This window comes from Pleurodeles waltl, chromosome 4_1 (genome assembly GCF_031143425.1).
Source record: "Pleurodeles waltl isolate 20211129_DDA chromosome 4_1, aPleWal1.hap1.20221129, whole genome shotgun sequence".
Taxonomy (NCBI): domain Eukaryota; kingdom Metazoa; phylum Chordata; class Amphibia; order Caudata; family Salamandridae; genus Pleurodeles; species Pleurodeles waltl.
In genome coordinates this window covers 748,377,553-748,401,808 of record NC_090442.1, presented here as the reverse complement: position 1 = coordinate 748,401,808, position 24,256 = coordinate 748,377,553, and the positions used below count along the sequence as shown (strand labels likewise).

At 46.3% G+C, this 24,256-nt stretch overlaps 1 protein-coding gene across 1 annotated transcript in view; it reads right to left on the bottom strand.

The window, feature by feature from the left end:
- The window catches only part of SND1 (staphylococcal nuclease and tudor domain containing 1), a 1,722,638-nt gene that overhangs the window by 637,814 nt on the left and 1,060,568 nt on the right, over positions 1-24,256 (bottom strand). The window contains exon 16 of the mRNA XM_069229374.1: positions 2,150-2,259. Within this exon, the coding sequence (XP_069085475.1) occupies positions 2,150-2,259 (110 nt within the window). The remainder of the gene's footprint in view (positions 1-2,149; positions 2,260-24,256) is intronic.

Here is a 24,256-nt window from a genome sequence, read left to right as displayed (position 1 = left end):
CAGTACAAGATGATTTCTGGCAGTCTTACACATGGACTCTGGAGTGCGACATCTCAGGGGAGTCATGGTGGAATGGAAGTTATCCTTTTCTTACATTAGCAATAAGTCTGTGTCACAGGCAATGAAGGAGATGCAGGAAAGTTTTCAATATATTTATTGAAAGCACTGCAATCTACTGTAAAATGCATTAGCTGAAATGATTAGGATAATGAACAATATAAGTAGCATGATTGTGAAGATGAGTCATGAATATAAAGACCCCCCCCCACCATCTTGCAATAAACGAAGCTAAGCTAAGCTAAGAGAACCTAATCTCAAACTTAACAAGAGCTAGGTGTGGTAAGCCTAATCTGCCAGTACCATGTCCATGTGAAGCTCCCCCCCAAACAATTGTTATCTTGGCATGAGGTCTCTAGGTCACTCTACGGTGACACAAAGCTGATTTCTGCAGCAAGGTGATGTGTAGTGTAGATGGCATATGGAAGGAATCCCTCTGCTAACCTTGTCTGTTTGAGATGTATTTATACACATCTGGTAGGATCCCTGACACAGGTAAGTTTCCAAACAATTGATAAGGTGGCAGGCTTGTAGAAACAAGTAAACAATTACCAACAAGCGCACATTATGTTCCTGTCACATGTAAGTGAGAAAGGGACATGAGGTGAATACCTACTTAAATCACTTGATTATGACGCGGATAGTGACATCTTCACAGACTGGCATTGATAATGTAAATCAAAAACATTTCTCTAACTATAAACAGCAGCCATACATAATAAAAAAAATGGACTAAGACAGAACAAGCCAAGTAGGTTTAAAGTCACTAGGTGGCAGGGGCACATGCCTGCAAGCCAAAAGGCTAAGCTAACCTCCTGAGTCCCAATAAAAGTTACATTGGATTCACTACAAATCCAGACAGTTCTTGTCAACGTCAACCCCTCAAATGTCCCCAATCTTGGACAAATTCTGTCATTTTAAGACTTACAAGGCTATGATCTTTGCCCACAAATCCATTTTTGCCAGAACTTTAGGATGACTGCATACATCCATTCCTCTCAACCCTATACCTCTCCGGCAAACACTGCACCCCCCGAGAATTCACGTAATTCAAAAGCAACCTCTGCCAACCTTCTACATTAATCACAACACTCTAAAAATGTAAGTTCCTAAGCAACACCTACCAAACCCTTTCAGTCAAAGCCTGCCTCTACAGAAAAACGTTTTAAAGCCACACTTTCTCTGAACCAATTCCTGTCAAACAATACTTTGTAATCTACCAGCAACTCATAACAATACCTACTCCTCCCAAAGCACCCTATTCATCAATGAAAACCCTGCATGCCAACAAAATGGAGGTCTTCCAAATCCTGCCAATCTCTACCCCTGTCAACCCGCACCCCCAAGCTAATCGTTCTCTCTATGTGCAAAAAAAGTTCTGTGCATTAATAAATGACCAAGAAGCTTCCCCTTGTAGCAATGGCCCAATTATATGAGCCCCTAATAAAAATATGACTATTTTGCCCTCACCGAAAATGGTTAAAACCCTACACTGTCAACAAAACAATGGTTTCAACAGGCCTTCAACAAGCTCTAAAAAGCATGGCCACTTCTTCCAAAACCAAAGTTTAAACATTTTGTTCTGTGGCATAAAGGGAGTCTTGGCACTGTCGCAAAAACAGTGCACGGAGGGCACCACAAACAGTGTGATGTAGATAACTATTCATTCAACACTCATGAAAGAACCAGCACCCTGTATTCGATGGGTCATGAGCTTCTGATATGCCATGGACCTCATAGCCCCGCTACCGGACAGATACTGAGTAGACAAATATTCACAGTCTATGGATACCATTTTGGCCAGAAGATTTTGGGCAACAAAAAGTATATTAGCCAGTCTATAAATTAAAGGCATGAAGAAAAGATTTAAGGAAAAAATGTGTTGCATGCTTTAGATTAAGCAATATCTGAAATTAAGAACACAAATAAATCACCATATTTCCCACATCAGTGTTTTAGTAACGGCTAACATTTTTAACAACCACAGAATTTGCTGTAATAAAAATGAGTGTGTTCACAAACATTTCTAGGGATGCACCCTGTCGAGACTGGCATTTGCAGACAACAGAGTAAAATGTAAGGCGGGTCCTACCTCTCGCTGCAGCACCAGCTCCTTAGTGAAAAGCATGGCTTCCTCGCTGAAGGGCTCGCCCTCCTGCGGCCCACTGGGAATGTTCCGGGCCCCTCGGGGACACTCAATACCTGAGGAGCAAGAAAGGAGAGAAGATCTTTTATTATTGCTTTTCAAACCCAGAGAGCAGCAGGGAGCAGAATAAGTAAAGTGGTGCTCCATCAGCTGCGTCCAGCTGGCCCATGCCAACAAGCACCAAATAAGTCAAGGAACAGAATGACAACTGTTGTACATGGTAGGGATAAACTGAAACTTGGACTATCTACGGAACTCAGAGGGTGGTATAGCATCTTTTAACTAAATTGAATACATATTTTGCAACAACGTAGAGCCTATCTTGTGCAACGATGCACATTAGAGCTCTCATGCGCACTAGTAGTATTTCCCAAACTGTGGGTCGCGCCCCATTAGTGTGTTGTGTGCCAATTCTTAGCAGTGCATGAAAGTTCAGATGTATGGTGAATGTTGCAGACTGGATGAAGGCGGACTGTCACAAGCTCAACAGCGACAAGAAGGAAGTCCTCATCATTGGTAACAAAATCTCACCATGGAACGACACTTGGAGGCCTGATGAACTCTGCCCTTCCCCCACCCCAACAGACCACTCCTGCAACCTCGGCATCATCTTGGACAGCAAGTTATCTATGCAGCAACAGGTAAACATTGTCTCGTCCACCTGCTTCCACACCCTATGCACGCTGCGTAAGATCTTCAGGTGGCTCCCAATCAACACCAGAGGACTGCTACCCGAGTCCTCGACACCAGCAGACTGGACTACGATAACAGTCTGTGTAGAAATCACTGCACGCCTCCGGAAGAGGCTACAGACAATACAAAATACAGCATGAAAACACATTCTGGATATCCCCAGGCAGACTCTCATAACCACAGATCAAGAAGCTCCACTGGCTCCCAATCCAGAAGAGATGCCAGTTCAAGATGCTGACCCACGCATACAAAGCCCTGCACTACAAAGGACCAGCATACATCAACAAACTAATGACCTTACAGCAACCGATCAGACAGCTGCAATCTGCCTCCCTTTTCCTCGCAGACACCTCCCAGATCTGCTGATCAACAGCAGAGGACACTCATTCTCTCACCTAGCGGCCAAAGCCTGAAACGACCTTCCTCTGCAGCTCAAGAACGCCGCATCACTCAGGGACTTCAGAAAAGGACTCACAACATGGCGGTTCGAATGAACAGAGCACAGCGAAGCCGCTACCAACGCAAGCGCCTTGATACCCTCACAGGTGATTTGCTACCCTTTGTAAGTCCTAATTGATTAACTGAGAATATAGCCCACTATTCTGCCACCCAATCTACTCCTTTAAAACCCCTATGCTAGCACCAAAGAAAAGGACCTGACAATGTGCTTCTGTAATTGTCATGATGTGAAGAATATAACACAACAATTACTTACAGGCACTCAAAGCCATAACTCCACAATAAACACATAAAACACTACCTCAATGTCTTTACCCAATTGCTTTTCACGTTATGTATGTGTCTCGCAATGATGTCCCTTCCCCTCCTAACTGGCTGTAGGCTCCCAAAACTAAAGTAAAAAAATAAAAACAAAAAAAAAAGTGTGCTAGACTACATTTAACAAATTGCAAAGCTTAGAACAAAACCACCCTATTAGGAGGCTCCACTAGCTAATTCATCCTGGTCAACTGCCCTCTGTGATAAAAGGTGGCCACCTTCTAACCCACAACTATTTTTAGGGTAGAGCGCACAAGAGAGTAATCTCTGTGGGCTTTTAACCGCACCCATGTTAAGCCCATCATTTTCATAGGTTCGTGGGCTTGCCCTTTAAAATCCGTTTGATTTCATTAGCGAAAGGAATGCATACGTGATGCCTTTCCCGTTGCTTAGACCACCTTGAGCGCACCGTGGCTCCATGTTTTTCATGGGGTTTCTGGACTACTTTATCTTTTTATTTTCCACGTCGTGCGATTGTGCTGGGTTTTACATAGCGCAATCACACTCGTTTATTTTTATTTTTTTCCAATTTATGTGGCAAGAAAAGTCCAGATAGGAGTTTACAACGCTAACACCTCTAACTCGAGCAAATGCGAGACCGTTTGCATTGCAAATGCTTGTTTTTAATTGTGTTAAGGTTTTAAAAGCAGGATGAACATTTCCTGGTGCAGAGGTTTCAAAATGTAATTAAGACAGTCAAGTCAACCTCTTATTTATTATTTACAGAAGCCAAATACTTCACCTGCCGACCGGCGTTTTTCAAATCAACCCTTGTGCTATTTAATTTTCATTCCCGCTCAGAACGATGAAACCATTTCTGTGGATTTAAACTAACGCCGTTTGATGTCAAAATATATTCGTTTGTCCCCAGGATCGTGTCAGCAGAACAGCAGGTCCGCCCGTCACTTTTTAATTTCTTTTGAGGGAAACAATACACGGAACGCCGAATCCATTGATAGAGCCCCTGACGAACACTTTTAAACTACAGCCATGTCAGTCAAAGGCTTTGCTTCAGTTCTTTCTGACGCCACAGATTTCAACGCCAGGCACCAAAACGAGAGGCCGAGGAATGCGCTTCCAAGACCACTTTTTTTGCGCTCTACTGAACTGAAATGCATCCTTCAAAACCACACGCCTGTATTCTGATAGTCAACCACGTCGCCATTGAACCAAACTCAATTTAGTCCCCGCTTCCACTCTCCGCGACCGAGCCCCAAGACATAGGGTGACCAGATGTTCAGAACAAAACAACGGGACAGCCACTGACCTAGAAATAGGACTAAATGTTCACAATGCCCTGACCAGAGTCAACATTGAGTCCTATTTCTATGTCAATGACATATATATATATATATATATACACACATATATATATATATATACACACACACACACATATATACACACACACACACACACACACATATATATAAACACACACACACACACACGTATATACACAGAGCCAGGGAAGTCTAAATTTTCGTGCTACCTCTGTAGCATGAAAATTAAAGCCTTCCTCTTTTGCTTGGCCATGCTGCAGTGTATAGTAATGGGACATTGTTATTCTGTCCTTGGGTGATGTGCTTCGCAGGGGTTTATTTGCCCCCCACCATCCCCACATTAAGTCCTGCTGTGCTGCCTGAATTAAGACAGGCAGGACAGCAGGAGAATCTTTTAAACAAAATTCTGTCTGTGGTGTCAAGAGGGGGCTAGTGTGAACATGAGCCTCCAAAGCACAGTGATAAATGTGCCGTCTCACTGAATCTCTACCAAAACCGGGACATTGGTCTATTTATAACAAGTGTCGGGACAACGGGAGAGTCATTGGAAAACCGGGACTGTCCAGTCACCCTACCAAGACAGCCAAATGCCTCTCCACACGTTACGTGTTACAGGGTTCAAGTGTTGCCAGGGTGCATGCATACATGTATAGTTTTCACAACATGGGCTGCCCACTGCCCAGCAAATGCAAAACTTTACCAAAAAAGGAATTTTGAAAAAGATGGTTATAATTTGGACACAAATTATCACATATATGGATCACAATGTGGCACATGGACACAGGAAACATTAAAGGGGATAATGATGTCTCACAGCTTCAGCTGTGACTACTTAACTGTGAAGCAAGTCGAAGCTGTGCACACAATGGATTCCTAAAGGCACACAGAAGATAGGTCATCAATAAATTTAGAAGTGACATGTCTACTGGTGAGCAGGAGCCAATATAACCTCCTAGAAAACATCACAGATCTTAGCACTGATGAGGAGAATGAATAAGTAGCCTTGAGTTCTAGAACTCCCATCAAATTCTCTAGATGACTAAATAACATGCACAATTGACCCATGATCCCCCTCCCTCCGAGAAACTGTGAAATGTATGGTACAGACAGAAAAGTATTCCAGGTTTGCACATGGTCATGAGGTTCATGCCAGCAGAGACACACACACAAAGGTCACCTGGGACAACTGTCTTGCCTTGTCTTCAAATGGGCAACAGTGAGGCACAAAGCTAATTCTGGAAAAGGTGGATGCCCATGCACCAGGTCACTGAAGAACAAGCAGTCAAGCTCCACAACTGAGGGCTAGGATGAAGAACTACATGTCATTTTTGACAGAACACTAGATTCGTAGCACCCTCAGAGAAGCAGTGGAGGCCAGCCTTTTACTACCCTGTGAAAGTTTGTGCACGAGAAATGACTGGGTAACCAGAAATGCACAAGGATAACGTGACACTCCAGACCTCACAATGCGCATCACCCAGGCAATGAGATGTGTCAACAAAATTAAACTGCATTCTAGCCATCAAATTATCAGAAATAAGAGGTTTTGAGATCATGCATGACCCCTTGAGTATCAGAGGGGCAAACAACAGACCTTACACAAACATTCTACAAACATCTCCTCTTGGAGTGCCCCACATCCAGAAGAGCAGTGATAACTTTGGGGAGCGTCACTTGCTCACCATGTATGTGTCAGTCTCCAGGATTAAGGGTATTAGGCACTGCCAAAAGGAGTGGTGGACAATTAAGCACTCTTGGGGATCTTGCAATCCCAATGCCAACTGCATAGCTTACTAGAGCAACCACCCCCGCTTGTTGATATAAAAACATTGCAGTAGTGTCTTCTGGTCCTTAAACACTAGACCCTCGTCCACATGGAAAGACGACAACTTCAAGCCAGCTAAAAAGATGTCAACTTGTGAACTCGGATGTGAAGGTAATGTTAATGACAATTAAGCATCATGAATCCAGAGGAGACATAAGGTATTGCCACATACACATCTGTACTTAGGAGTTCGATATAAGGTTTATACATGCGGAGTCCTGATATTTCAACATGATACACTGCCAGAGACAACCACACCTGGTATTGCTTCATCTCAGGTGACCCACAAAATGATTAAAAATAGATTATGGGTGTCTCCTGTTCCAAACACTGAAATGGTTATAAAAGTCAATCACATTCTGGGGTTGCCAGAGACAATAGATGAACCCTGGATGCTGCAAGACCTAAAGATCGCTAGTATTACAATGTGGCAAGTGTGCAGATACAAGAACATCAAGCGCTTCAAGCAGTCACCATCCTTCATTACTTAAGTGGGAGAAACAACTGCTTAGAATTACCTCAATAAATGGTAACCTATCCAGCCTTGACATCCAGTGGCAGCAGGAATGTGGCTGAAGTCTAACTGTGGAGGTATCAAAACAAGAGACAAGACCAGTCCTTCAAGTAAGTACGTATCTGCAACAAGCACACCCCTCTCAAGTGAAGCCTGTCCAGAAGGAAGGATTTGATTAGTACAATTAGGATGGGTCCTTCCTTGAAAAAATTGATCACTCAAAATGAAACACCTCTGAACAAGCATTGGCAAGACCTAGAGGCATGGCTTCAGTATGCCAGCGCATTTTAACACAATCAAATGTTGGTTACATGTGCTGCATGCAGAAAGCATTTTTTTCAAATTAAAGCATGCCCTATGGGCGCAGCCAGTGCTGTGGGGGAAAAAATAATTGCTTTCTATATAGAATGTTTACAAGATAATTGATTAAATGTGATCATAGAAAACATTTAAAAAGGTTCAACCCACCTCCTGCTTCTAATCGGCGAAACCCAAGAAAAAGGTTCACATATTGGGGGCGGGGAAGAGGTGGGAACTGCAGGGGTGAGCGGAAGCCTGCCCCAATGGGTAAAGAAAGAACTAGACAAAGCATTGTCTGGGCAAAGATGCATTTTTGGACAACGGCCACTTTTTATAAATTCAACTTAATGTAGTCTGAAAAATGCTTCTTCTGCGTTACAAGGGCGGCTGTTTCATCAAGTCTAGAGAAAATGGATCTAGGATTTAGGATTAGACACTTGTCTACAACTTGAGCCCCTCTTTTTTATCACTTCGAAAGGGCAGTATACATTTTATGACATGGAGTGGCTATGAAGACACTGAACACTTACAGCAGTGATACTGGAAGTATGGCCCGCATGCAGCCCTCCTGACCTTCCCAGTGACCCTCAGTTAAACAGCAGCACTAGGCTGTTTACTTTAAAAAGCACTAATGTAGGTAAAGATATTAAATACATTGCAAGCATTTATTTACAGGCGTAATGAAATATATAAAAATGATGCACAGAAGGTGCCCTGTACCACTTACGTTAAGAACACAATCTTTAATGCGTTCTAGCAACAAACATGTAAAAATGTTAAAGTCCTTTCAAAGTTCAAAAAAGTGTATTTTATTAACTTACAAAAGCGTTGTAAATCAGTGCTTTGAAAGTTTTTGTTTTTTTTGTTTAACGTGGCAATTTTCAAACAAATTAAAAAAGATTCATACCTCCCCACCCTCACAACAATGTCATTAGTGAACTAAGAGGCAAGTCAGTTATATGCATCCTCTGGCTGACCTGGGTTACTATTATTAATATGGACAACATAGTTTATTAAATCAAGCACAAGAAAAGGTTTTGTACAGGACAGATCCTGAAGTCATATTTCAAGGTCCTCTTATATGAGTTACCGAAGAAAAAAGAAGCGAAGTGAAATAAAACTATTGCCGAAGATCACACAATTTAGCCAAGGAGAAAGCCAGGATTAATCCCAGGTGTAATATTACCATGAGGTAGATGTACATGTGTCACTGTCCTACGTCCAGCTTACACCTTTCCCACCACTGAGTGCTACACTGCAAGCATTAAGGCAGCCCTCGGTCACGCCACAGACTGAAGTGTTTGGCCCCTCGGAAAATGTTAGCGAGTTAGTATTGTCCCCAGAGCTGTGTCCTGCCCACCCACGCTCTGTTGCGCAACACACGATTCTGCACTGCTGCAAAGGACAGAATATCGAATGAAAAGCAAAACAACCCAAGGCTGCCAAGGGCTGTCGTAATCAAATTACACACACTAATCCCAGAGCACCCTCAGTGGTGGCTGGAAGCAAAGTGTTTGCAAGTAATATTTAATGACAAAAGAAACTAAGAAGGGAAGGGGGGAGAAGGAAGGGGTGGTAAACACCAAGGACGTGTGAAAGGCTCACAAAATAAAGACTATCACCATCCTATCAAAATAATTGAAATCGCCAACTCTCTGCTCTTTTCAAACAAATGGCTATTTGTCCATTTTGTTCTTTTTTTGTACTGCAATCCAGGCTATTCAAACTCTGCCAATGTGTTCTTTCTGAAAGTGTGTGCACTTCCTCATGCGGGATAGGTTTAACATTAAATGAATTTATTCTTAAAAGTCTGACTTTGTTTTTTAATCTTTTGGTAAGCAGATGCTCAATCCAGGGCGAATATATCATTTCCCAGGATCTACTTCCGCTTAAAGTGCAGCAAAGAAAGTTATATAAGAAAAAAATGCATAAACAGCCAGCAGCTTTCCAGAGCAGTCCATGAGCTGCTGAAAAATGTCTAGGTTCCATCCGAGTCACAGAAAGACAATGGCGCTGCTTTATAACAGGCTGTGAGCCACAAATCCCAATGGCCCTGACCAGGGTCAATTTGACTGAAAGGTGGCCTATCAGACACATGAAGTATTCATTTCAGTAACTCTTATTGACCACACTTTCAACAATAGGGCCCTATGTTACTACCATTCTGCTTTGGGATTGGTCAGGGTAGCATGTGCCTCCATGGGCCGTTTTGTACTCTTGACAGGAGTAGGCAGCCACAGAACCGGCAGCTGGTTGAAAAGAGATTGCCGACATGCTGAAAGCTTACCTAGGAATACATTCCACCCCTGCTTACCATTGGATTTGTGTTCTGCAGCTCACATATGCTTGTGTCCTATTTGCTGCATTCGTTTGTTTTAGGCCATCTAGCTTGTCTTAGTCCCCCCGTGGAGCATTGCCTCTTTGCCACCTCTGAGCTGGGTATTCTTCCACAAGTGCTGGCTTTACTGGAATTCTTTGGAATTTCTTGTGTTTTCAGCCGTCTCCCTTGTTTGCAAGTTCACGTACTATATTTGTTCGAAACTTTTTCCTACATATGAATGATTATACTTATCTCTGGCACCGCAGTTTATCAATCATGTATGCCTGCAACCATGCTGGAATTTAGAAGTCAAATGGGCAATAAAGAGCCTTTTATTTTATTTTTTCTTATCTTCGCACTTTTGCTGTACTTGCAACACAGAGGTCAAATATCAGGCTGTCTTCTGATAAACTGCTGTTTATCGTTTCAAAAGAGCAGTTAGGGTTTACTTTGCTTTCTTGGACTACCCAATAAGAGGATTTTATCAAGCGAACTATGCTACAGTCTTGCTGGGAACAGGGCGCATGAAAGGAAAGGCGGCAGGATGTACTACTTCCTAGCACACATTTTAATAACTTTAAATGAACCAGGCATTTTTATTTTTTTATACATATAGAATATGTCTCTACCAGATATTTCGTTACCGAAGGTAAGTAACTTGTACATCTGATAGAAACTTCTAGTTGCAGATTGCTTACATCTTAGAATAGATACCCAGACAATGCCATCCCCGGTGGTGGGCTGCGAACCAAGATCACACTAGAAAGTCCTGCCGGACCAAAAGACCAAAGCAGCCGTCCCGACGGACCCGACTATCGAGGTATTAATGCTTAGCAAACGTGTGCAGGGATGCCCACGTAGATGCCTGACAAATATCCAGGACAGGAACTCCATGTGCTAACGCAGAGGACGCAGCAGTTGCTCTGGTAGAATGAGCCCGCAAGCCTTAAGGAGGTTGCTTTTTAGCCAAAGCGTAGCACATTTAGATGCAAAGAAGCACCCATTGAGAGATGGTACGCTTTTGCACTGCTTTCCCTTTCTTCGCACCCACATAGCCAACAAAGAGTTGATCGTCCACCTGGAAATCTTTAGTACGATTGAGGTAGAACGCCAACGCTCCTTTTGGGTCCAGACGGTGGAGTCTCTCCTCCTCATGGGAAGGATGTGGGGATGCGTAGAAGGTAGGGAAAGTGATGGACTGGCCTACATGAAATGGTGTAACCACCTTAGGAAGGAAGGAGGCTCTAGGGCGTAACACCACTTTGTCAGGGTGTACAAACAAGTATGGAGGCTTTGAAGAAAGGTAATGACGCTCACTCACCCTGCGAGCAGAGGTGATAGCAATAGGAAAGACAGTAAGTACAAGATTAAGATCCCACTGAGGCATGATGAAGGGAGTGGGAGGAAATAAGTGGGTGAGCCCCTTTAATAACCTACTCAGGAGAGGAGATTTAAAGAGTGAGGGCTGATCAGGAAGCCTAAGAAAGGCGGAAATGGCAGACAGATACCCTTTAAGGGTTCCCAATGCAGAGCCCTGCTGGACTAAAGAAAGAATGAACAGAAGAACCTCTGAAAGAGGGGCAGAAAGGGGATCAACAGATTTGTTGGTACACCATGCCACAAATTTATTCCAACGACAGGCGTATACAGTTTTAGTCGAGGGATGCCTGGCTGCCAAGATAACATTGCAGACTTCGGGTGGAAGGGCAAATGCAGTCAACTGTTGCCGCTCAATCTCCACGCAGGAAGGCGGAGGTTGGGCCGGTTTGGGTGGAGGACCGTCCCCTGCTGCTGCGACAGAAGATCCACCCGAAGAGGCAGTCTGAGTGGAGGATCGATGGACATGCTCAATAGCTCTGGATACCACACTCTTCGAGCCCAGTCCGGAGCCACCAAGATAACTTGGGCCCAGTCGTACTTGATTTTCTTGAGAACTCTGGGCAGAAGAGGGACAGCGGGAAGGCGTAAAGGAGGCCGGAGTTCCACTCAAGACGAAAAGCGTCTCCAAGCGAGTGCCACCTTGGAAACCTCAACGCGCAAAATAGCTGACATTGCGCCTTCTCTGCGGAGGCAAACAGAACTAACCAAGGCTCTCCCCACTTGAGAAAGAGACCTTGGACCACCTCCGGATGGAGATGCCATTTGTGATCGACAGTGCGTTGGCGGCTGAGTTAGTCTGCTCTGGCGTTGAGAGAGCCTGCCAGATGTTGAACTATCAGGGTAATGCCCTGATGTTCCAGCCATGTCCAGAGGCGTAGGGCCTCCTGGCAAAGGGTCCAGGACCCTACCCGCTTTGTTTGTTGGAGTACCACATGGCAGTAGTTGTCCGTGAACACTTGCACCACTTTCCCTTTGAGAGAGGGAAGGAATGCTTTCAACGCAAGTCTGATTGCTCGGAGCTCCAGCATATTAATGTGGAGTCCCGACTCCGCCGGAGACCAGAGGCCTCTGATCTCCGCCTCTCCCAAGTGGCCGCCCCAACCCAGAAGCGACGCATCTGTCACTATAGAGAGATGTGGTTGGGGAAGGGAGAGGGATCTACCGTTGACCCAATTGGGATTCGAAAGCCACCACTGCAGGTCTTTCGCAGTCCCCTCCGAGATCTGGACCATGTCGGAGAGATTTCCCTGATGCTGCGCCCACTGGAACTTCAGGTCTCACTGCAGAGCCCGCATATGCCACCTGGCATGTGTTATTAGCAGGAAGCAGGAGGCCATGAGGCCCAGCAGCCTCCGAGTCAGTCTCACCAAGACTGAAGACCAAGGCTGAAAGATCGGAATCATAGCCTGAATGTCTTGGACTCGTTTTTCAGGAGGATAAGCCTGAAACAGCACTGTGTCCAGAACAGCTCCGATGAAAGGGAGCGTCTGAGAGGGAGTCAGGTGAGACTTTGGCACGTTGATAGTGAACCCCAGCTGGTGCAGGAGGTTCGCCGTAGTCTGAAGGTGGGAGACAACTGTCAGGGGCGAAGGTGCCTGCAACAGCCAGCCAGTCTGGGTAGGGGAAGACTGAGACCTCTAACCTGCGCAGATGAGCTGCAACCACCGCCATCACTTTTGTGAACACCCGAGAGGCGCAGGGAAGGCCGAAAGGGATCACGGTAAACAAAGTGCTCGTGACCTACCACGAATCGTAGGTAACGTCTGTGGGCAGGCAGGATGGGGATGTGGAAATAAGCGTCCTGCAAGTCCAACGCTACCATCCAGTCTCCTGGGTCCAAGGCAGACAGAACCTGAGCCAGGGTGAGCATTTTCAACTTCTTGAGGAAGTAGTTCAGGTCCCAAAGATCTAGGATAGGACGTAAGCCTTTGTCCTCCTTTGGTATAAGAAAGTAGCAGGAATAACAACCACAACCTACTTCTGGCACAGGGACCCTTTCTATAGCTCCCTTGGCCAAGAGAGCCGCGACTTCCAGAAACAGAAGCACCAAATGATCCTCCGAAAGATTTGGAAGGATGGTGGCATGTGTAGTTTTGCAGATTCGAAAGGGAGGGAGTAGCCCTTCCGAATGATCTGCAAAACCCACCCGTCCATATGTTCCCAGTGGGGTAGGTGATGGTGGATCCTGCCGCCAACTGGGTGGGAGTGAGGGGATGGACTAGGAATGTTTAGAGGCTGCAGCGTGGGCAGAGGCAGACTGGACAGACCTCTGGTTCCCTGTCCCACGGCCACGCATAGGCTGTCCAGCGTGCATGGCACGGTGGCAGGGATGAGGGCACGACAGGGCACCCCTTCCGTGTCCACGAAAGGGACGAAAAGCAGACTCTGGTGGGCGTGTGGCAGAGGAAAGACCAAGGGACCGATCCGTAGCCCGGGAATACTTGAATCTCTCAAAGGCCGAGTCCGCTTTGTCTCCGAAGAGACGGGTGCCATCAAAGGGCATGTCCATGAGTGACTGTTGGGCATCCCCCGAGAAACCAGAAGTACGTACCCAGGCGTGGCGCCGTAAGACCACTGTTGTTGCAACCAATCTGCCCAGAGAGTCAGTTGTATCCAGCCCACAACAGATAGTGAACTTTGCAGCATCTCTCCCATCTTTCACTACTTGGGAGACATTAGCACGGGCCTCCTCTGGTACCTGCGGCAGGACATGCACAACCGTATCCCACAGTGAGTGGGAATAACTGCCCAAAAGACATGTGGTGCTCACAGACCGCAGTGCTAGGCTGGAGGAAGAAGAAATGAAAATGTCACTTACCCAGTGTACATCTGTTCGTGGCATCAGTCGCTGAAGATTCACATGTTGTGCATAGCCCGCCATCTGGTGTTGGGTCGGAGTGTTACAAGTTGTTTTTCTTCGAAGAAGTCTTTCGAGTCACGGGACCGAGGGACTCCTCCTCTTTGTCTCCATTGCGCATGGGCGTCGACTCCATCTTCGATTGTTTTCCCCGCAGAGGGTGAGGTAGGAGTTGTTTGTTAGTAATAGTGCCCATGCAATGGAGTGAATAAGTATGTACCTATTTAAGATTTAATATATTTACAAATGTACAAAGTTGAAGCTAACTTCCAAACGGCTACAGGCTCCCGGGGAGGTGGGTGGGCACATGTGAATCTTCAGCGACTGATGCCACGAACAGATGTACACTGGGTAAGTGACATTTTCAGTTCGATGGCATCTGTCGCTGTAGATACACATGTTGTGCATAGACTAGTAAGCAGTTATCTCCCCAAAAGCGGTGGTTCAGCCTGTAGGAGTGGAAGTAGTCTGAAATAAGGTTCTTAGTACGGCTTGACCTACTGTGGCTTGTTGTGCGGATAGCACGTCTACACAGTAGTGCTTGGTAAATGTGTGAGGCGTAGACCATGTGGCTGCCTTACATATTTCGTGCATTGGAATATTCCCTAGGAAGGCCATGGTAGCGCCTTTCTTTCTGGTTGAGTGTGCCCTTGGTGTAATGGGCAGTTGTCTTTTTGCTTTAAGGTAGCAGATTTGGATGCACTTAACTATCCATCTGGCTATACCCTGTTTCGATATTGGGTTTCCTGCGTGAGGTTTTTGAAATGCAATAAACAGTTGTTTAGTTTTTCTGATGTTTTTAGTTCTGTCGATGTAGTACATTAGTGCTCTTTTGACGTCTAATGTATGTAGTGCCCTTTCAGCTATGGAATCTGGCTGTGGGAAGAACACTGGTAGCTCTACCGTTTGATTTAGGTGGAACAGTGAAATAACCTTTGGCAAAAATTTATGATTGGTCCTTAGGACTACTTTATTTTTGTGTAGTTGGATAAAAGGTTCTTGTATTGTAAACGCCTGAATTTCACTTACTCTTCTTAGAGATGTGATGGCGATGAGAAATGCAACTTTCCAGGTTAGGAATTGTATTTCGCAAGAATGCATAGGTTCAAAGGGTGGACCCATGAGTCTTGTTAAGACGATGTTGAGGTTCCATGAAGGAACAGGTGGTGTCCTTGGTGGTATAATTCTTTTGAGGCCTTCCATAAACGCTTTAATGACAGGTATCCTAAATAGTGAAGTTGAATGGGTAATCTGCAGGTATGCAGATATTGCTGCGAGGTGTATTTTAATGGAAGAGAAGGCCAGGTTCGATTTTTGTAAGTGTAGTAAGTAACCCACTACATCCTTTGGAGATGCGTGTAATGGTTGAATTTGATTATGATGGCAGTAGCAAACAAACCTTTTCCATTTGCTTGCATAGCAGTGTCTAGTGGATGGTCTTCTAGCTTGCTTTATGACTTCCATACATTCTTGTGTGAGGTTTAAGTGTCCGAATTCTAGGATTTCAGGAGCCAGATTGCTAGATTCAGCGATGCTGGGTTTGGATGCCTGATCTGTTGTTTGTATTGTGTTAACAGATGTGGCCTGTTGGGCAACTTGACGTGGGGTACTACTGATAGGTCTAGCAGTGTTGTGTACCATGGTTGCCTTGCCCATGTTGGTGCTATCAGTATGAGTTTGAGTTTGTTTTGACTCAATTTGTTTACTAGATATGGAAGGAGAGGGAGAGGGGGAAAAGCGTACGCAAATATCCCTGACCAGTTCATCCATAGGGCATTGCCTTGAGACTGCCTGTGTGGGTATCTGGATGCGAAGTTTTGGCATTTTGCGTTCTCCTTTGTTGCAAATAAGTCTATTTGAGGTGTTCCCCAACGTTTGAAGTAAGTGTTTAGAATTTGGGGGTGAATTTCCCATTCGTGGACCTGTTGGTGATCTCGAGAGAGATTGTCTGCAAGTTGATTCTGGATCCCTGGAATAAACTGTGCTATTAGGCGAATGTGGTTGTGAATTGCCCATTGCCATATTTTTTGTGCCAGAAGGCACAGCTGTGTCGAGTGTGTCCCCCCCTGTTTGTTTAGATAATACATTGTTGTCATGTTGTCCGTTTTGACAAGGATGTATTTGTGAGTTATGATTGGTTGAAATGCTTTTAATGCTTGGAAAACTGCTAGTAGTTCGAGGTGATTTATATGCAGCTTTCTTTGATGTACATCCCATTGTCCTTGTATGCTGTGTTGATTGAGATGTGCTCCCCACCCTGTCATGGAAGCATCTGTTGTTATCACGTATTGTGGCACTGGGTCTTGGAAAGGCCGCCCTTTGTTTAAATTTATATTGTTCCACCATAGAAGCGAGAGGTATGTTAAGCAGTCTATTAACACCAGATCTAGAAGGCGACCCTGTGCTTGTGACCATTGTGATGCTAGGCACTGTTGTAAGGGCCTCATGTGTAGTCTTGCGTTCGGGACAATGGCTATGCATGAGGACATCATGCCTAGGAGTTGTAATATCATCTTCGCCTGTATTCTTTGTGTTGGATACATGCGTTGTATAATCTTTTGGAAATTTTGAACCCTTTGTGGACTTGGAGTGGCTATTCCCCTCATTGTGTCTATTGTCGCTCCTAGGTATTGTACTTTGCACGGCAGAATGTGTGATTTCGCATAGTTGATGGTGAAACCGAGTTTGTAGAGGATTTGTATGACCTGATTTGTGTGGTGTGAGCACCTTGTCATTGAGTCGGTCTTGATTAGCCAGTCGTCTAGATACGGGAATACGTGTATTTGCTGCCTTCTGATGTGTGCAGCCACTACTGCTAGGCATTTTGTGAAGACTCTTGGTGCAGTTGTTAAACCGAACGGCAATACTTTGAATTGGTAATGTATTCCTTTGAATACGAACCTTAGGTATTTTCTGTGCGACGGATGTATTGGTATGTGGAAATACGCGTCTTTGAGATCTAAGGTTGTTATGTAATCTTGTTGCTTTAGCAATGGTAACACTTCCTGTAGCATGACCATGTGAAAGTGTTCTGATTTGATGTATGTGTTTAGTGTTCGGAGGTCTAGGATTGGTCTCAGTGTTTTGTCCTTCTTTGGTATTAGAAAGTACAGTGAGTAAACCCCTGTATTTGTTTGTGTATCTGGTACCAGTTCTATTGCGTTCTTTTGCAGTAATGCTTGAACTTCTATTTCTAGGAGGTCCGAATGTTGTTTTGATATATTCTGTGTTTTTGGTGGTATGTTTGGAGGGATTTGTAGAAATTCTATGCAATAACCATGTTGGATAATTGCTAAGACCCAAGTGTCTGTTATTTTCTCCCACGCTTGGTAATACTGACTTAATCTTCCCCCCACTGGTGTTGTGTGGAGGGGATGAGTGACGTGTGAGTCACTGTTTGGTTGTAGGTGTTTTGGGGCTTTGAAATTTTCCCCTGCTTCTAGGGAATTGTCCTCCTCTGTATTGGCCCCGAAAGCCTCCCCTTTGGTACTGTCCCTGGTAGGTGGACGGTGTTGAATGTGAGGTACTGGCTTGTGTGGCTTGACCCCGAAACCCCCCTCTAAAGGTTGTCTTGCGGAAGGTGTTGAAAGTGCCTCTGCTCTGCGGGGAGTAGAGCGCGCCCATGGCTTTTGCAGTGTCAGTGTCCTTTTTTAGCTTCTCAATTGCAGTGTCCACTTCAGGTCCGAACAATTGTTGCTCATTGAATGGCATATTGAGCACCGCCTGCTGTATCTCTGGTTTAAAACCAGATGTTCGTAGCCACGCGTGCCTTCGTATGGTTACTGCTGTGTTAATTGTTCTTGCCGCTGTGTCCGCTGCGTCCATAGAGGAGCGTATCTGGTTATTGGAGATGTTTTGGCCCTCCTCAACCACTTGTTTCGCCCTCTTTTGTAGTTCTGTGGGTAGATGCTCAATGAGGTGTTGCATCTCGTCCCAGTGGGCTCTGTCATATCGCGCTAAGAGCGCTTGAGAGTTAGCGATGCGCCACTGGTTTGCAGCCTGTACTGCGACCCTTTTACCGGCTGCATCGAACTTGCGGCTCTCCTTATCCGGGGGTGGTGCATCGCCCGATGTGTGAGAGTTTGCTCTCTTGCGAGCTGCCCCTACCACAACCGAATCTGGTGGCAGTTGTGAGGTGATGAAAGCTGGGTCTGTGGGAGGTGCTTTATATTTCTTTTCCACCCTCGGTGTTATTGCCCTACTCTTGACAGGCTCTTTGAATATGTCCTTTGCGTGCCTTAGCATTCCTGGGAGCATAGGCAGGCTTTGGTAGGTGCTATGTGTGGAAGAGAGGGTGTTGAAGAGGAAGTCATCCTCGACAGGCTCCGAGTGTAGAGACATGTTATGGAACTCTGCTGCTCTAGCCACCACTTGTGAATATGCTGTGCTGTCTTCTGGTGGTGAGGGCTTTGTAGGATACGCCTCTGGACTGTTGTCTGACACTGGGGCGTCGTATAAGTCCCAAGCATCTTGGTCCTGGTCACCTTGGCTTAAGGTGGTGTGAGCCGGTGAATGTGACGGAGTCTGTGCCGGTGAAATGTGAGCTACAGGTGGAGGAGAGGGTGGCGGAGTTACCTTCTTCACCAGTTTTGTTTGTGGTGCTTGTTCTTGTTGGAATTCAAGTCTCCTCTTCCTCCTAATAGGGGGAAGGGTGCTTATTTTCCCTGTTCCACTCTGTATAAAAATCCGTTTTTGAGTGTGGTCCACCTCGGTGGATTGTAATTCCTCCTCGAATCTATGCTTTCGCATTTGAGAGGACAGTGATTGTTCCTCTGAATAGGAACCGGTAGTTGGCTCGGTTGCGGGTCGTTTTGGCACTGAAACTATGTCCACGCTCTTTTTCGTCTCCGAGGCGACTTTTCTCTTTTTCGGAGTCGAACCCTCTCGGCGTCGATCCTCCTCGGTGCCGCTGTCTCTGCGTCGAGCAGCTTCGGCTCCGCTATCTCGGCGTCTATCTTTGTCGGCAGCACTATCTCGGTCCCGAGATGGCTGGGTGCCTGTGTCTCGACCCGAGTCGGACGATCTCAGCACTATTTCGGCCTTCTTCGGTGCCGATGGTCGGTCACCGCTTTTATGGGTTGAGCCATGGCCTGATGGCAGTGGCGTCCCCTGGGCCTTGTCAGTTTTCTTATGTGCTATCTTCGACGTCTTACTCACTGTTTCATGGTCGTCGAATTCGTCCGAGTCCGATTCATGGATAGAGAAGGCTTCTACTTCTTCTTGTTCCTCGAATTCTCGGTGTCCTGTCGGCGTGGACGCCATTTGCAGTCTTCTGGCTCGTCTGTCACGGAGCGTTTTTCGGGACCGGAACGCACGACAGGCCTCACAAGTTTCTTCCCTGTGCTCGGGCGACAGGCACAGGTTACAGACCGAATGTTGGTCTGTATAGGGGTATTTGTTGTGGCATTTAGGACAGAATCGGAACGGGGTCCGTTCCATCAGCGTCGATGTCACACGCGGTCGGGCCGACCAGGCCCCGACGGGGGATCGAAAACTACCCCGAAGGGCAACGGAGATGTTATCGTTTCGATTCCGATGCTATCTAACCCGATCCCGAACGCAACAATACCGACGTAATTTTCCGATTTTGAGCTAACTTTACGTTCCGAAACCCAGAGCGAAAGGAACACGTCCGAACCCGATGGCGGAAAGAAAACAATCGAAGATGGAGTCGACGCCCATGCGCAATGGAGACAAAGAGGAGGAGTCCCTCGGTCCCGTGACTCGAAAGACTTCTTCGAAGAAAAACAACTTGTAACACTCCGACCCAACACCAGATGGCGGGCTATGCACAACATGTGTATCTACAGCGACAGATGCCATCGAACACTTCTTACCAATTGTTCCAGCCTTTTGGATTCCCTATCCGGGGGTGCGGAAGGGAACGTGCCAGAAGAAGAGGAAGCCTGGATTACAAGACTCTCAGGCATAGGATGTTGGGACAGGAACTTTGGGTCGTTCGGCGCAGGCCGATGGCAGCGATCGACAGTCCTGTTAACAGGAGCCCCTGTGTTGGGTTTGGACCATGTACCCAAAAGGACATTAGTGAATGGGAGAAGGGGTTCCGAAGTAGAAGCCCTAGGCTGAAGCACCTCAGAGTAGGTAGCTCAAGGCCAAGGACCTCAGCCGCCCTACTAACGACCATACTATAAGTAGCTCCCTCCGCCGTAGCCACAGTAGGGGGAGACAGCATGCCAGCGTCCGGAGAAATATCCAGACCACTGGCTTCGCCCAAGTTCTGTGCCCAGTCCATAGTACAGTCATCATGGTATTTATAAGGGTCCACTGACCCCTCCAATTCCTCCCCGTATTCGTACCCATAGGAAAATGGGTCTGAATCCGACCTCTGGCGAATAGGGACCACCGAAGCTGATGTCAGCCAACGCCGCTCCGACACAGAGTCGTCATGGATGAGAATTAGGTCGATGTCGATAGTGGGCACTACCGACGTCAGGAGTGTCGATAATCGACCCGGCGCCGGGGAAGGTCTTGATGGTGCAACTGGCGCCGGTGCGGATCCACACACGGATCCGGAGGCGACCTCGGTGGCCGGGGCCGAAGCTGTCGGCGCACATCCCTAAGGCCCCTCAGCCGAACCCCTTGGGCCCAAAGGCGCCGTATTGGGGTCGGCACGCCCAAAGATGAGCCGCATGGCCTCGTAAAACTCTAAGTTGGGCAGGGGTTGCTCTGGCAAACTAGGGGAAGCGCAGAGTTGACCCAGACGTAGGCTCAGAGGACGGAGGCCTCGTGCGTGGATGCTCGTCCCGCGCCAGCCGAGCAATAGGGTGAAGTCGGAGAGCAATGGGACTACTACTTCTTACCTTGACCCGAGGACTTCGACAAAGACGAGTGGTGATGACTCTGCGACCGTTTTTGAGACCTTCCTCTCGAGCGAGACCGGGAACTACGCTGAGTCAAGTGCCGGGCCGCCATTTGCTTTAGGGACCGCTCCCTCAAAGCCTTCGGGTGCATGGCCCGACACTCTGAGCATGCCTTCGGGTCGTGGTCACGCTTGAGGCGCCACAGGCAAACGCAATGAGGATCCATCACCAAAATCGTCCAATGGCAGTCCTCACAAGGCTTGAATCCAGTCTTCGGGGATATTTGACGCACCAAAGTTGTACCAAAAAAACTTGACAAAACGGTCTAATTCGGCTAAAGAATAGCCTATGGGAGCTCTCTCTGGATCAGTGCGTGGCGCGGAAAGAAAAGAACTGACGTCCTGCGTGAGGGCGGTGTCTATATACTACTCCCAACGTCATCACGGCGACCACGATGCCTGCGGAGTCGACCGTCGCGCAAGGGTATTGCTCAGAGAAAAATCTCTGGATCCAGTCTGACGCCTGGGGAAAAATTCTAAGGTAAGGAATCTGCAACTAGAAGTCTATCAGATAAACATCACTAAACATATCCTTTTGCACATGCAAAAATAATACTACAGCTAACAAACGTTTCTGTATCATCATGTGGAAGTGTACACTGAGAAAGTCTTAATCTGGTTAATAAATGCTTCCTCCTAGCACCGTCCCTAGCTGTGCCCGAAACTCAACAGCTCAATTTGGTGAGTACCTGCACTTATTTCCAACTCACCCGCCCCCCCCATTCAAAGCACTGGACAAGGCAGATGGTGAACAACTGGACTGTCCCAGCAAATCCAAGACAGATGGACACTAAGGGTGGGGCCTTTTGAAAGTACCCTAGGTCATTGCCACAAGCCCAGTTATGTATTTGTAATGTGTATAGAAATATAATTGGACCTATCTTCATATATTTATCAGCTCATTAGTCCAACTATCTGCAGATCCCAGATCGAATAAAGGTCAAAAGGTAGGGTCTTATTCCCAGTGTCCCCCACAGGGTTGACCCCAGGTGCTACGACTTAAACCTACAAACATCAGTGACCACTCAAAATGTCAGTGACTACAGTCACCACATTAACACGAAGCTAAGATTACTACATCTTGGTCATGGCCACTGCCATTATGTGACATTGGACCAAATTATGCTGCGGAGTTGACAAAATTTTGTAAGGTAAACTATGCAGTGCAATGCAGCACATTTTGTGATTTTATTATTTCCTCGCTTCGTTATATTACATATGTTAACGCTGTCTGGGCAAAACAGTACCAGTTTAACAGGGAAGTGCATCAGTAAGCAACTGAAAGGTGAACAGTGAACCTATGAGAAGGCCATTCGACTGTGCACCAACACATGTTGGTGCATTTTAATAACTATGGCTCGGTTTCGGCTCTAAACAATTCCTTCAATTTCTTAATACAAATATACAAATGATGCAGCTTATGTTTAATTATGTCGGAAATGCAGCATCTCCATAGTTTGCAGATGATGCCCAGACTGTAGAACTGCATAATTCCGGTGCCCGGATCATGATCTTACCAAGTCAACAGCTAGAATACTGCGAGGTGTAGGGACCATTACCTACCCAGGACTTGGAGCGGTGCCCTGTCCAGACCCACTGCCTTCAGACGCAAAGGGACTGTGCCACTACCCAGCCCTAGCCAATCATTTGAAGTGCTGAGGGACCAGCCTGCCTTATGAGAACGTCTGCTAGAAGCTCAGGATATGCTCCCTACTCATTTGTATTAATGTTGGGCTTAATGCTGTTCTGCTGTCGAAGAGTACAAAAAAAGAATGTGTTATTCTTCGTGCAACAGAGGTGGGCTAGGGAGAGTAAAAGTGGAGTCAGACTTAGCTAAAATATATATATATTTCACCATTTTATTGGCCTGTCGCCTACAAGTAACTTCATGTTAAATACAATTCATACACATTACATGAAAAATTAAATGCACGTTAACTAATCTGTGAGAAATGCACTGTTCTGGGAGGAACGTTCAGTTGCTCACTGTGAGCACTCCAGGTGTCAGGTGTTCAGATGGATGAGCACAGATTTGAATCCTGGTTACTGTACCAGTGAGTAGTGATTTGAATTGCTGCGAGGTCCCAGCTTGTGACGGAAAGCACTGTAAACCGCTAAGTCATTCGTTTGGAATTTATTACACATATACTGATGTCGTGTATCACTCCGGATCCGGATGCCCTTTGAGGCCCGGGTGGTGCTAAAGCTTCTGGGGGAGGAGGCCAGCCTCTGTCAGAACTCCGTGATCTCACAGATGCTGGCCCAGGCAGACTTCATGCGTATTCACCCAAACACATGGCAACACCCTTGGCCCTGTGCACAGTGGCGACCATGAAGTCAGCCTCCCGTTGCTAGGAGAGGGATGCAGCTGTCCGCCCTCTGTCATGTGCAGCACTGCCATCTACAGGGCCGAAGGGGAGACTGCACCGGTCATTCATTCTCCACACCTCGCAGTGACCTCGTTGAGCCCTCTGGGGCGTTCCCCACGTCAACGACTGATAACTTAGATGACAACCAATCATTCAGACCCGATATCCCGACAGTGCGGTGATGGTGACAATCATCCGCAGGGCCGAAATCACGTGTGGTTTGTAAATGTCACTTGCTCTCGAAACAGTTTTTAGGCGAAACTTGACACTGGAGTACATGCTGTTTGTACATGTCGTTATTTAGGTTTTCATTGCACATGTATTAAATGTTGGAAAATGTGCAATTCGTAAGAATGACTAAACTCCCTGTGAATAAAGGATTTTAAATCACTGCCAAACTTGAAAGAAGTCCGCATCATGTAGTAATGTAGCACTGTATGCGCTGGCAGAGCATCTTACTGCAGCAGGGACAGCCAGAAGCCCAAGAGCCACCCCTCTACCTGCTTGTGGGATGGCCGCCTGCCCCCCCCCCCTTACAGTGTGGGGGCTGGTGTGTGGCATACACTCAGTTCTTTGCTTTGAAGCCTCCCTGGCAAAACAACCAACCCAAATAAAAGACTAGCTCAAATAAAGGCCGGTGACCATGCAGTTTATCTAGTTAGTGTAGCTGGATTTACAGGCACACTTCGATAGACAGTACCTAAAATCTACATAAATAAAAGAACTAGCCGATGTATTTCTATAACAGCTGCGGCTTTGGCATTAGTACGTCATCTTATAGCACTGCACTAATCAGTGTTACTAAAAGTTAGTTTTTAAACAAACGGTTAGTCCTTTAAAAGGCAAGACTATAGC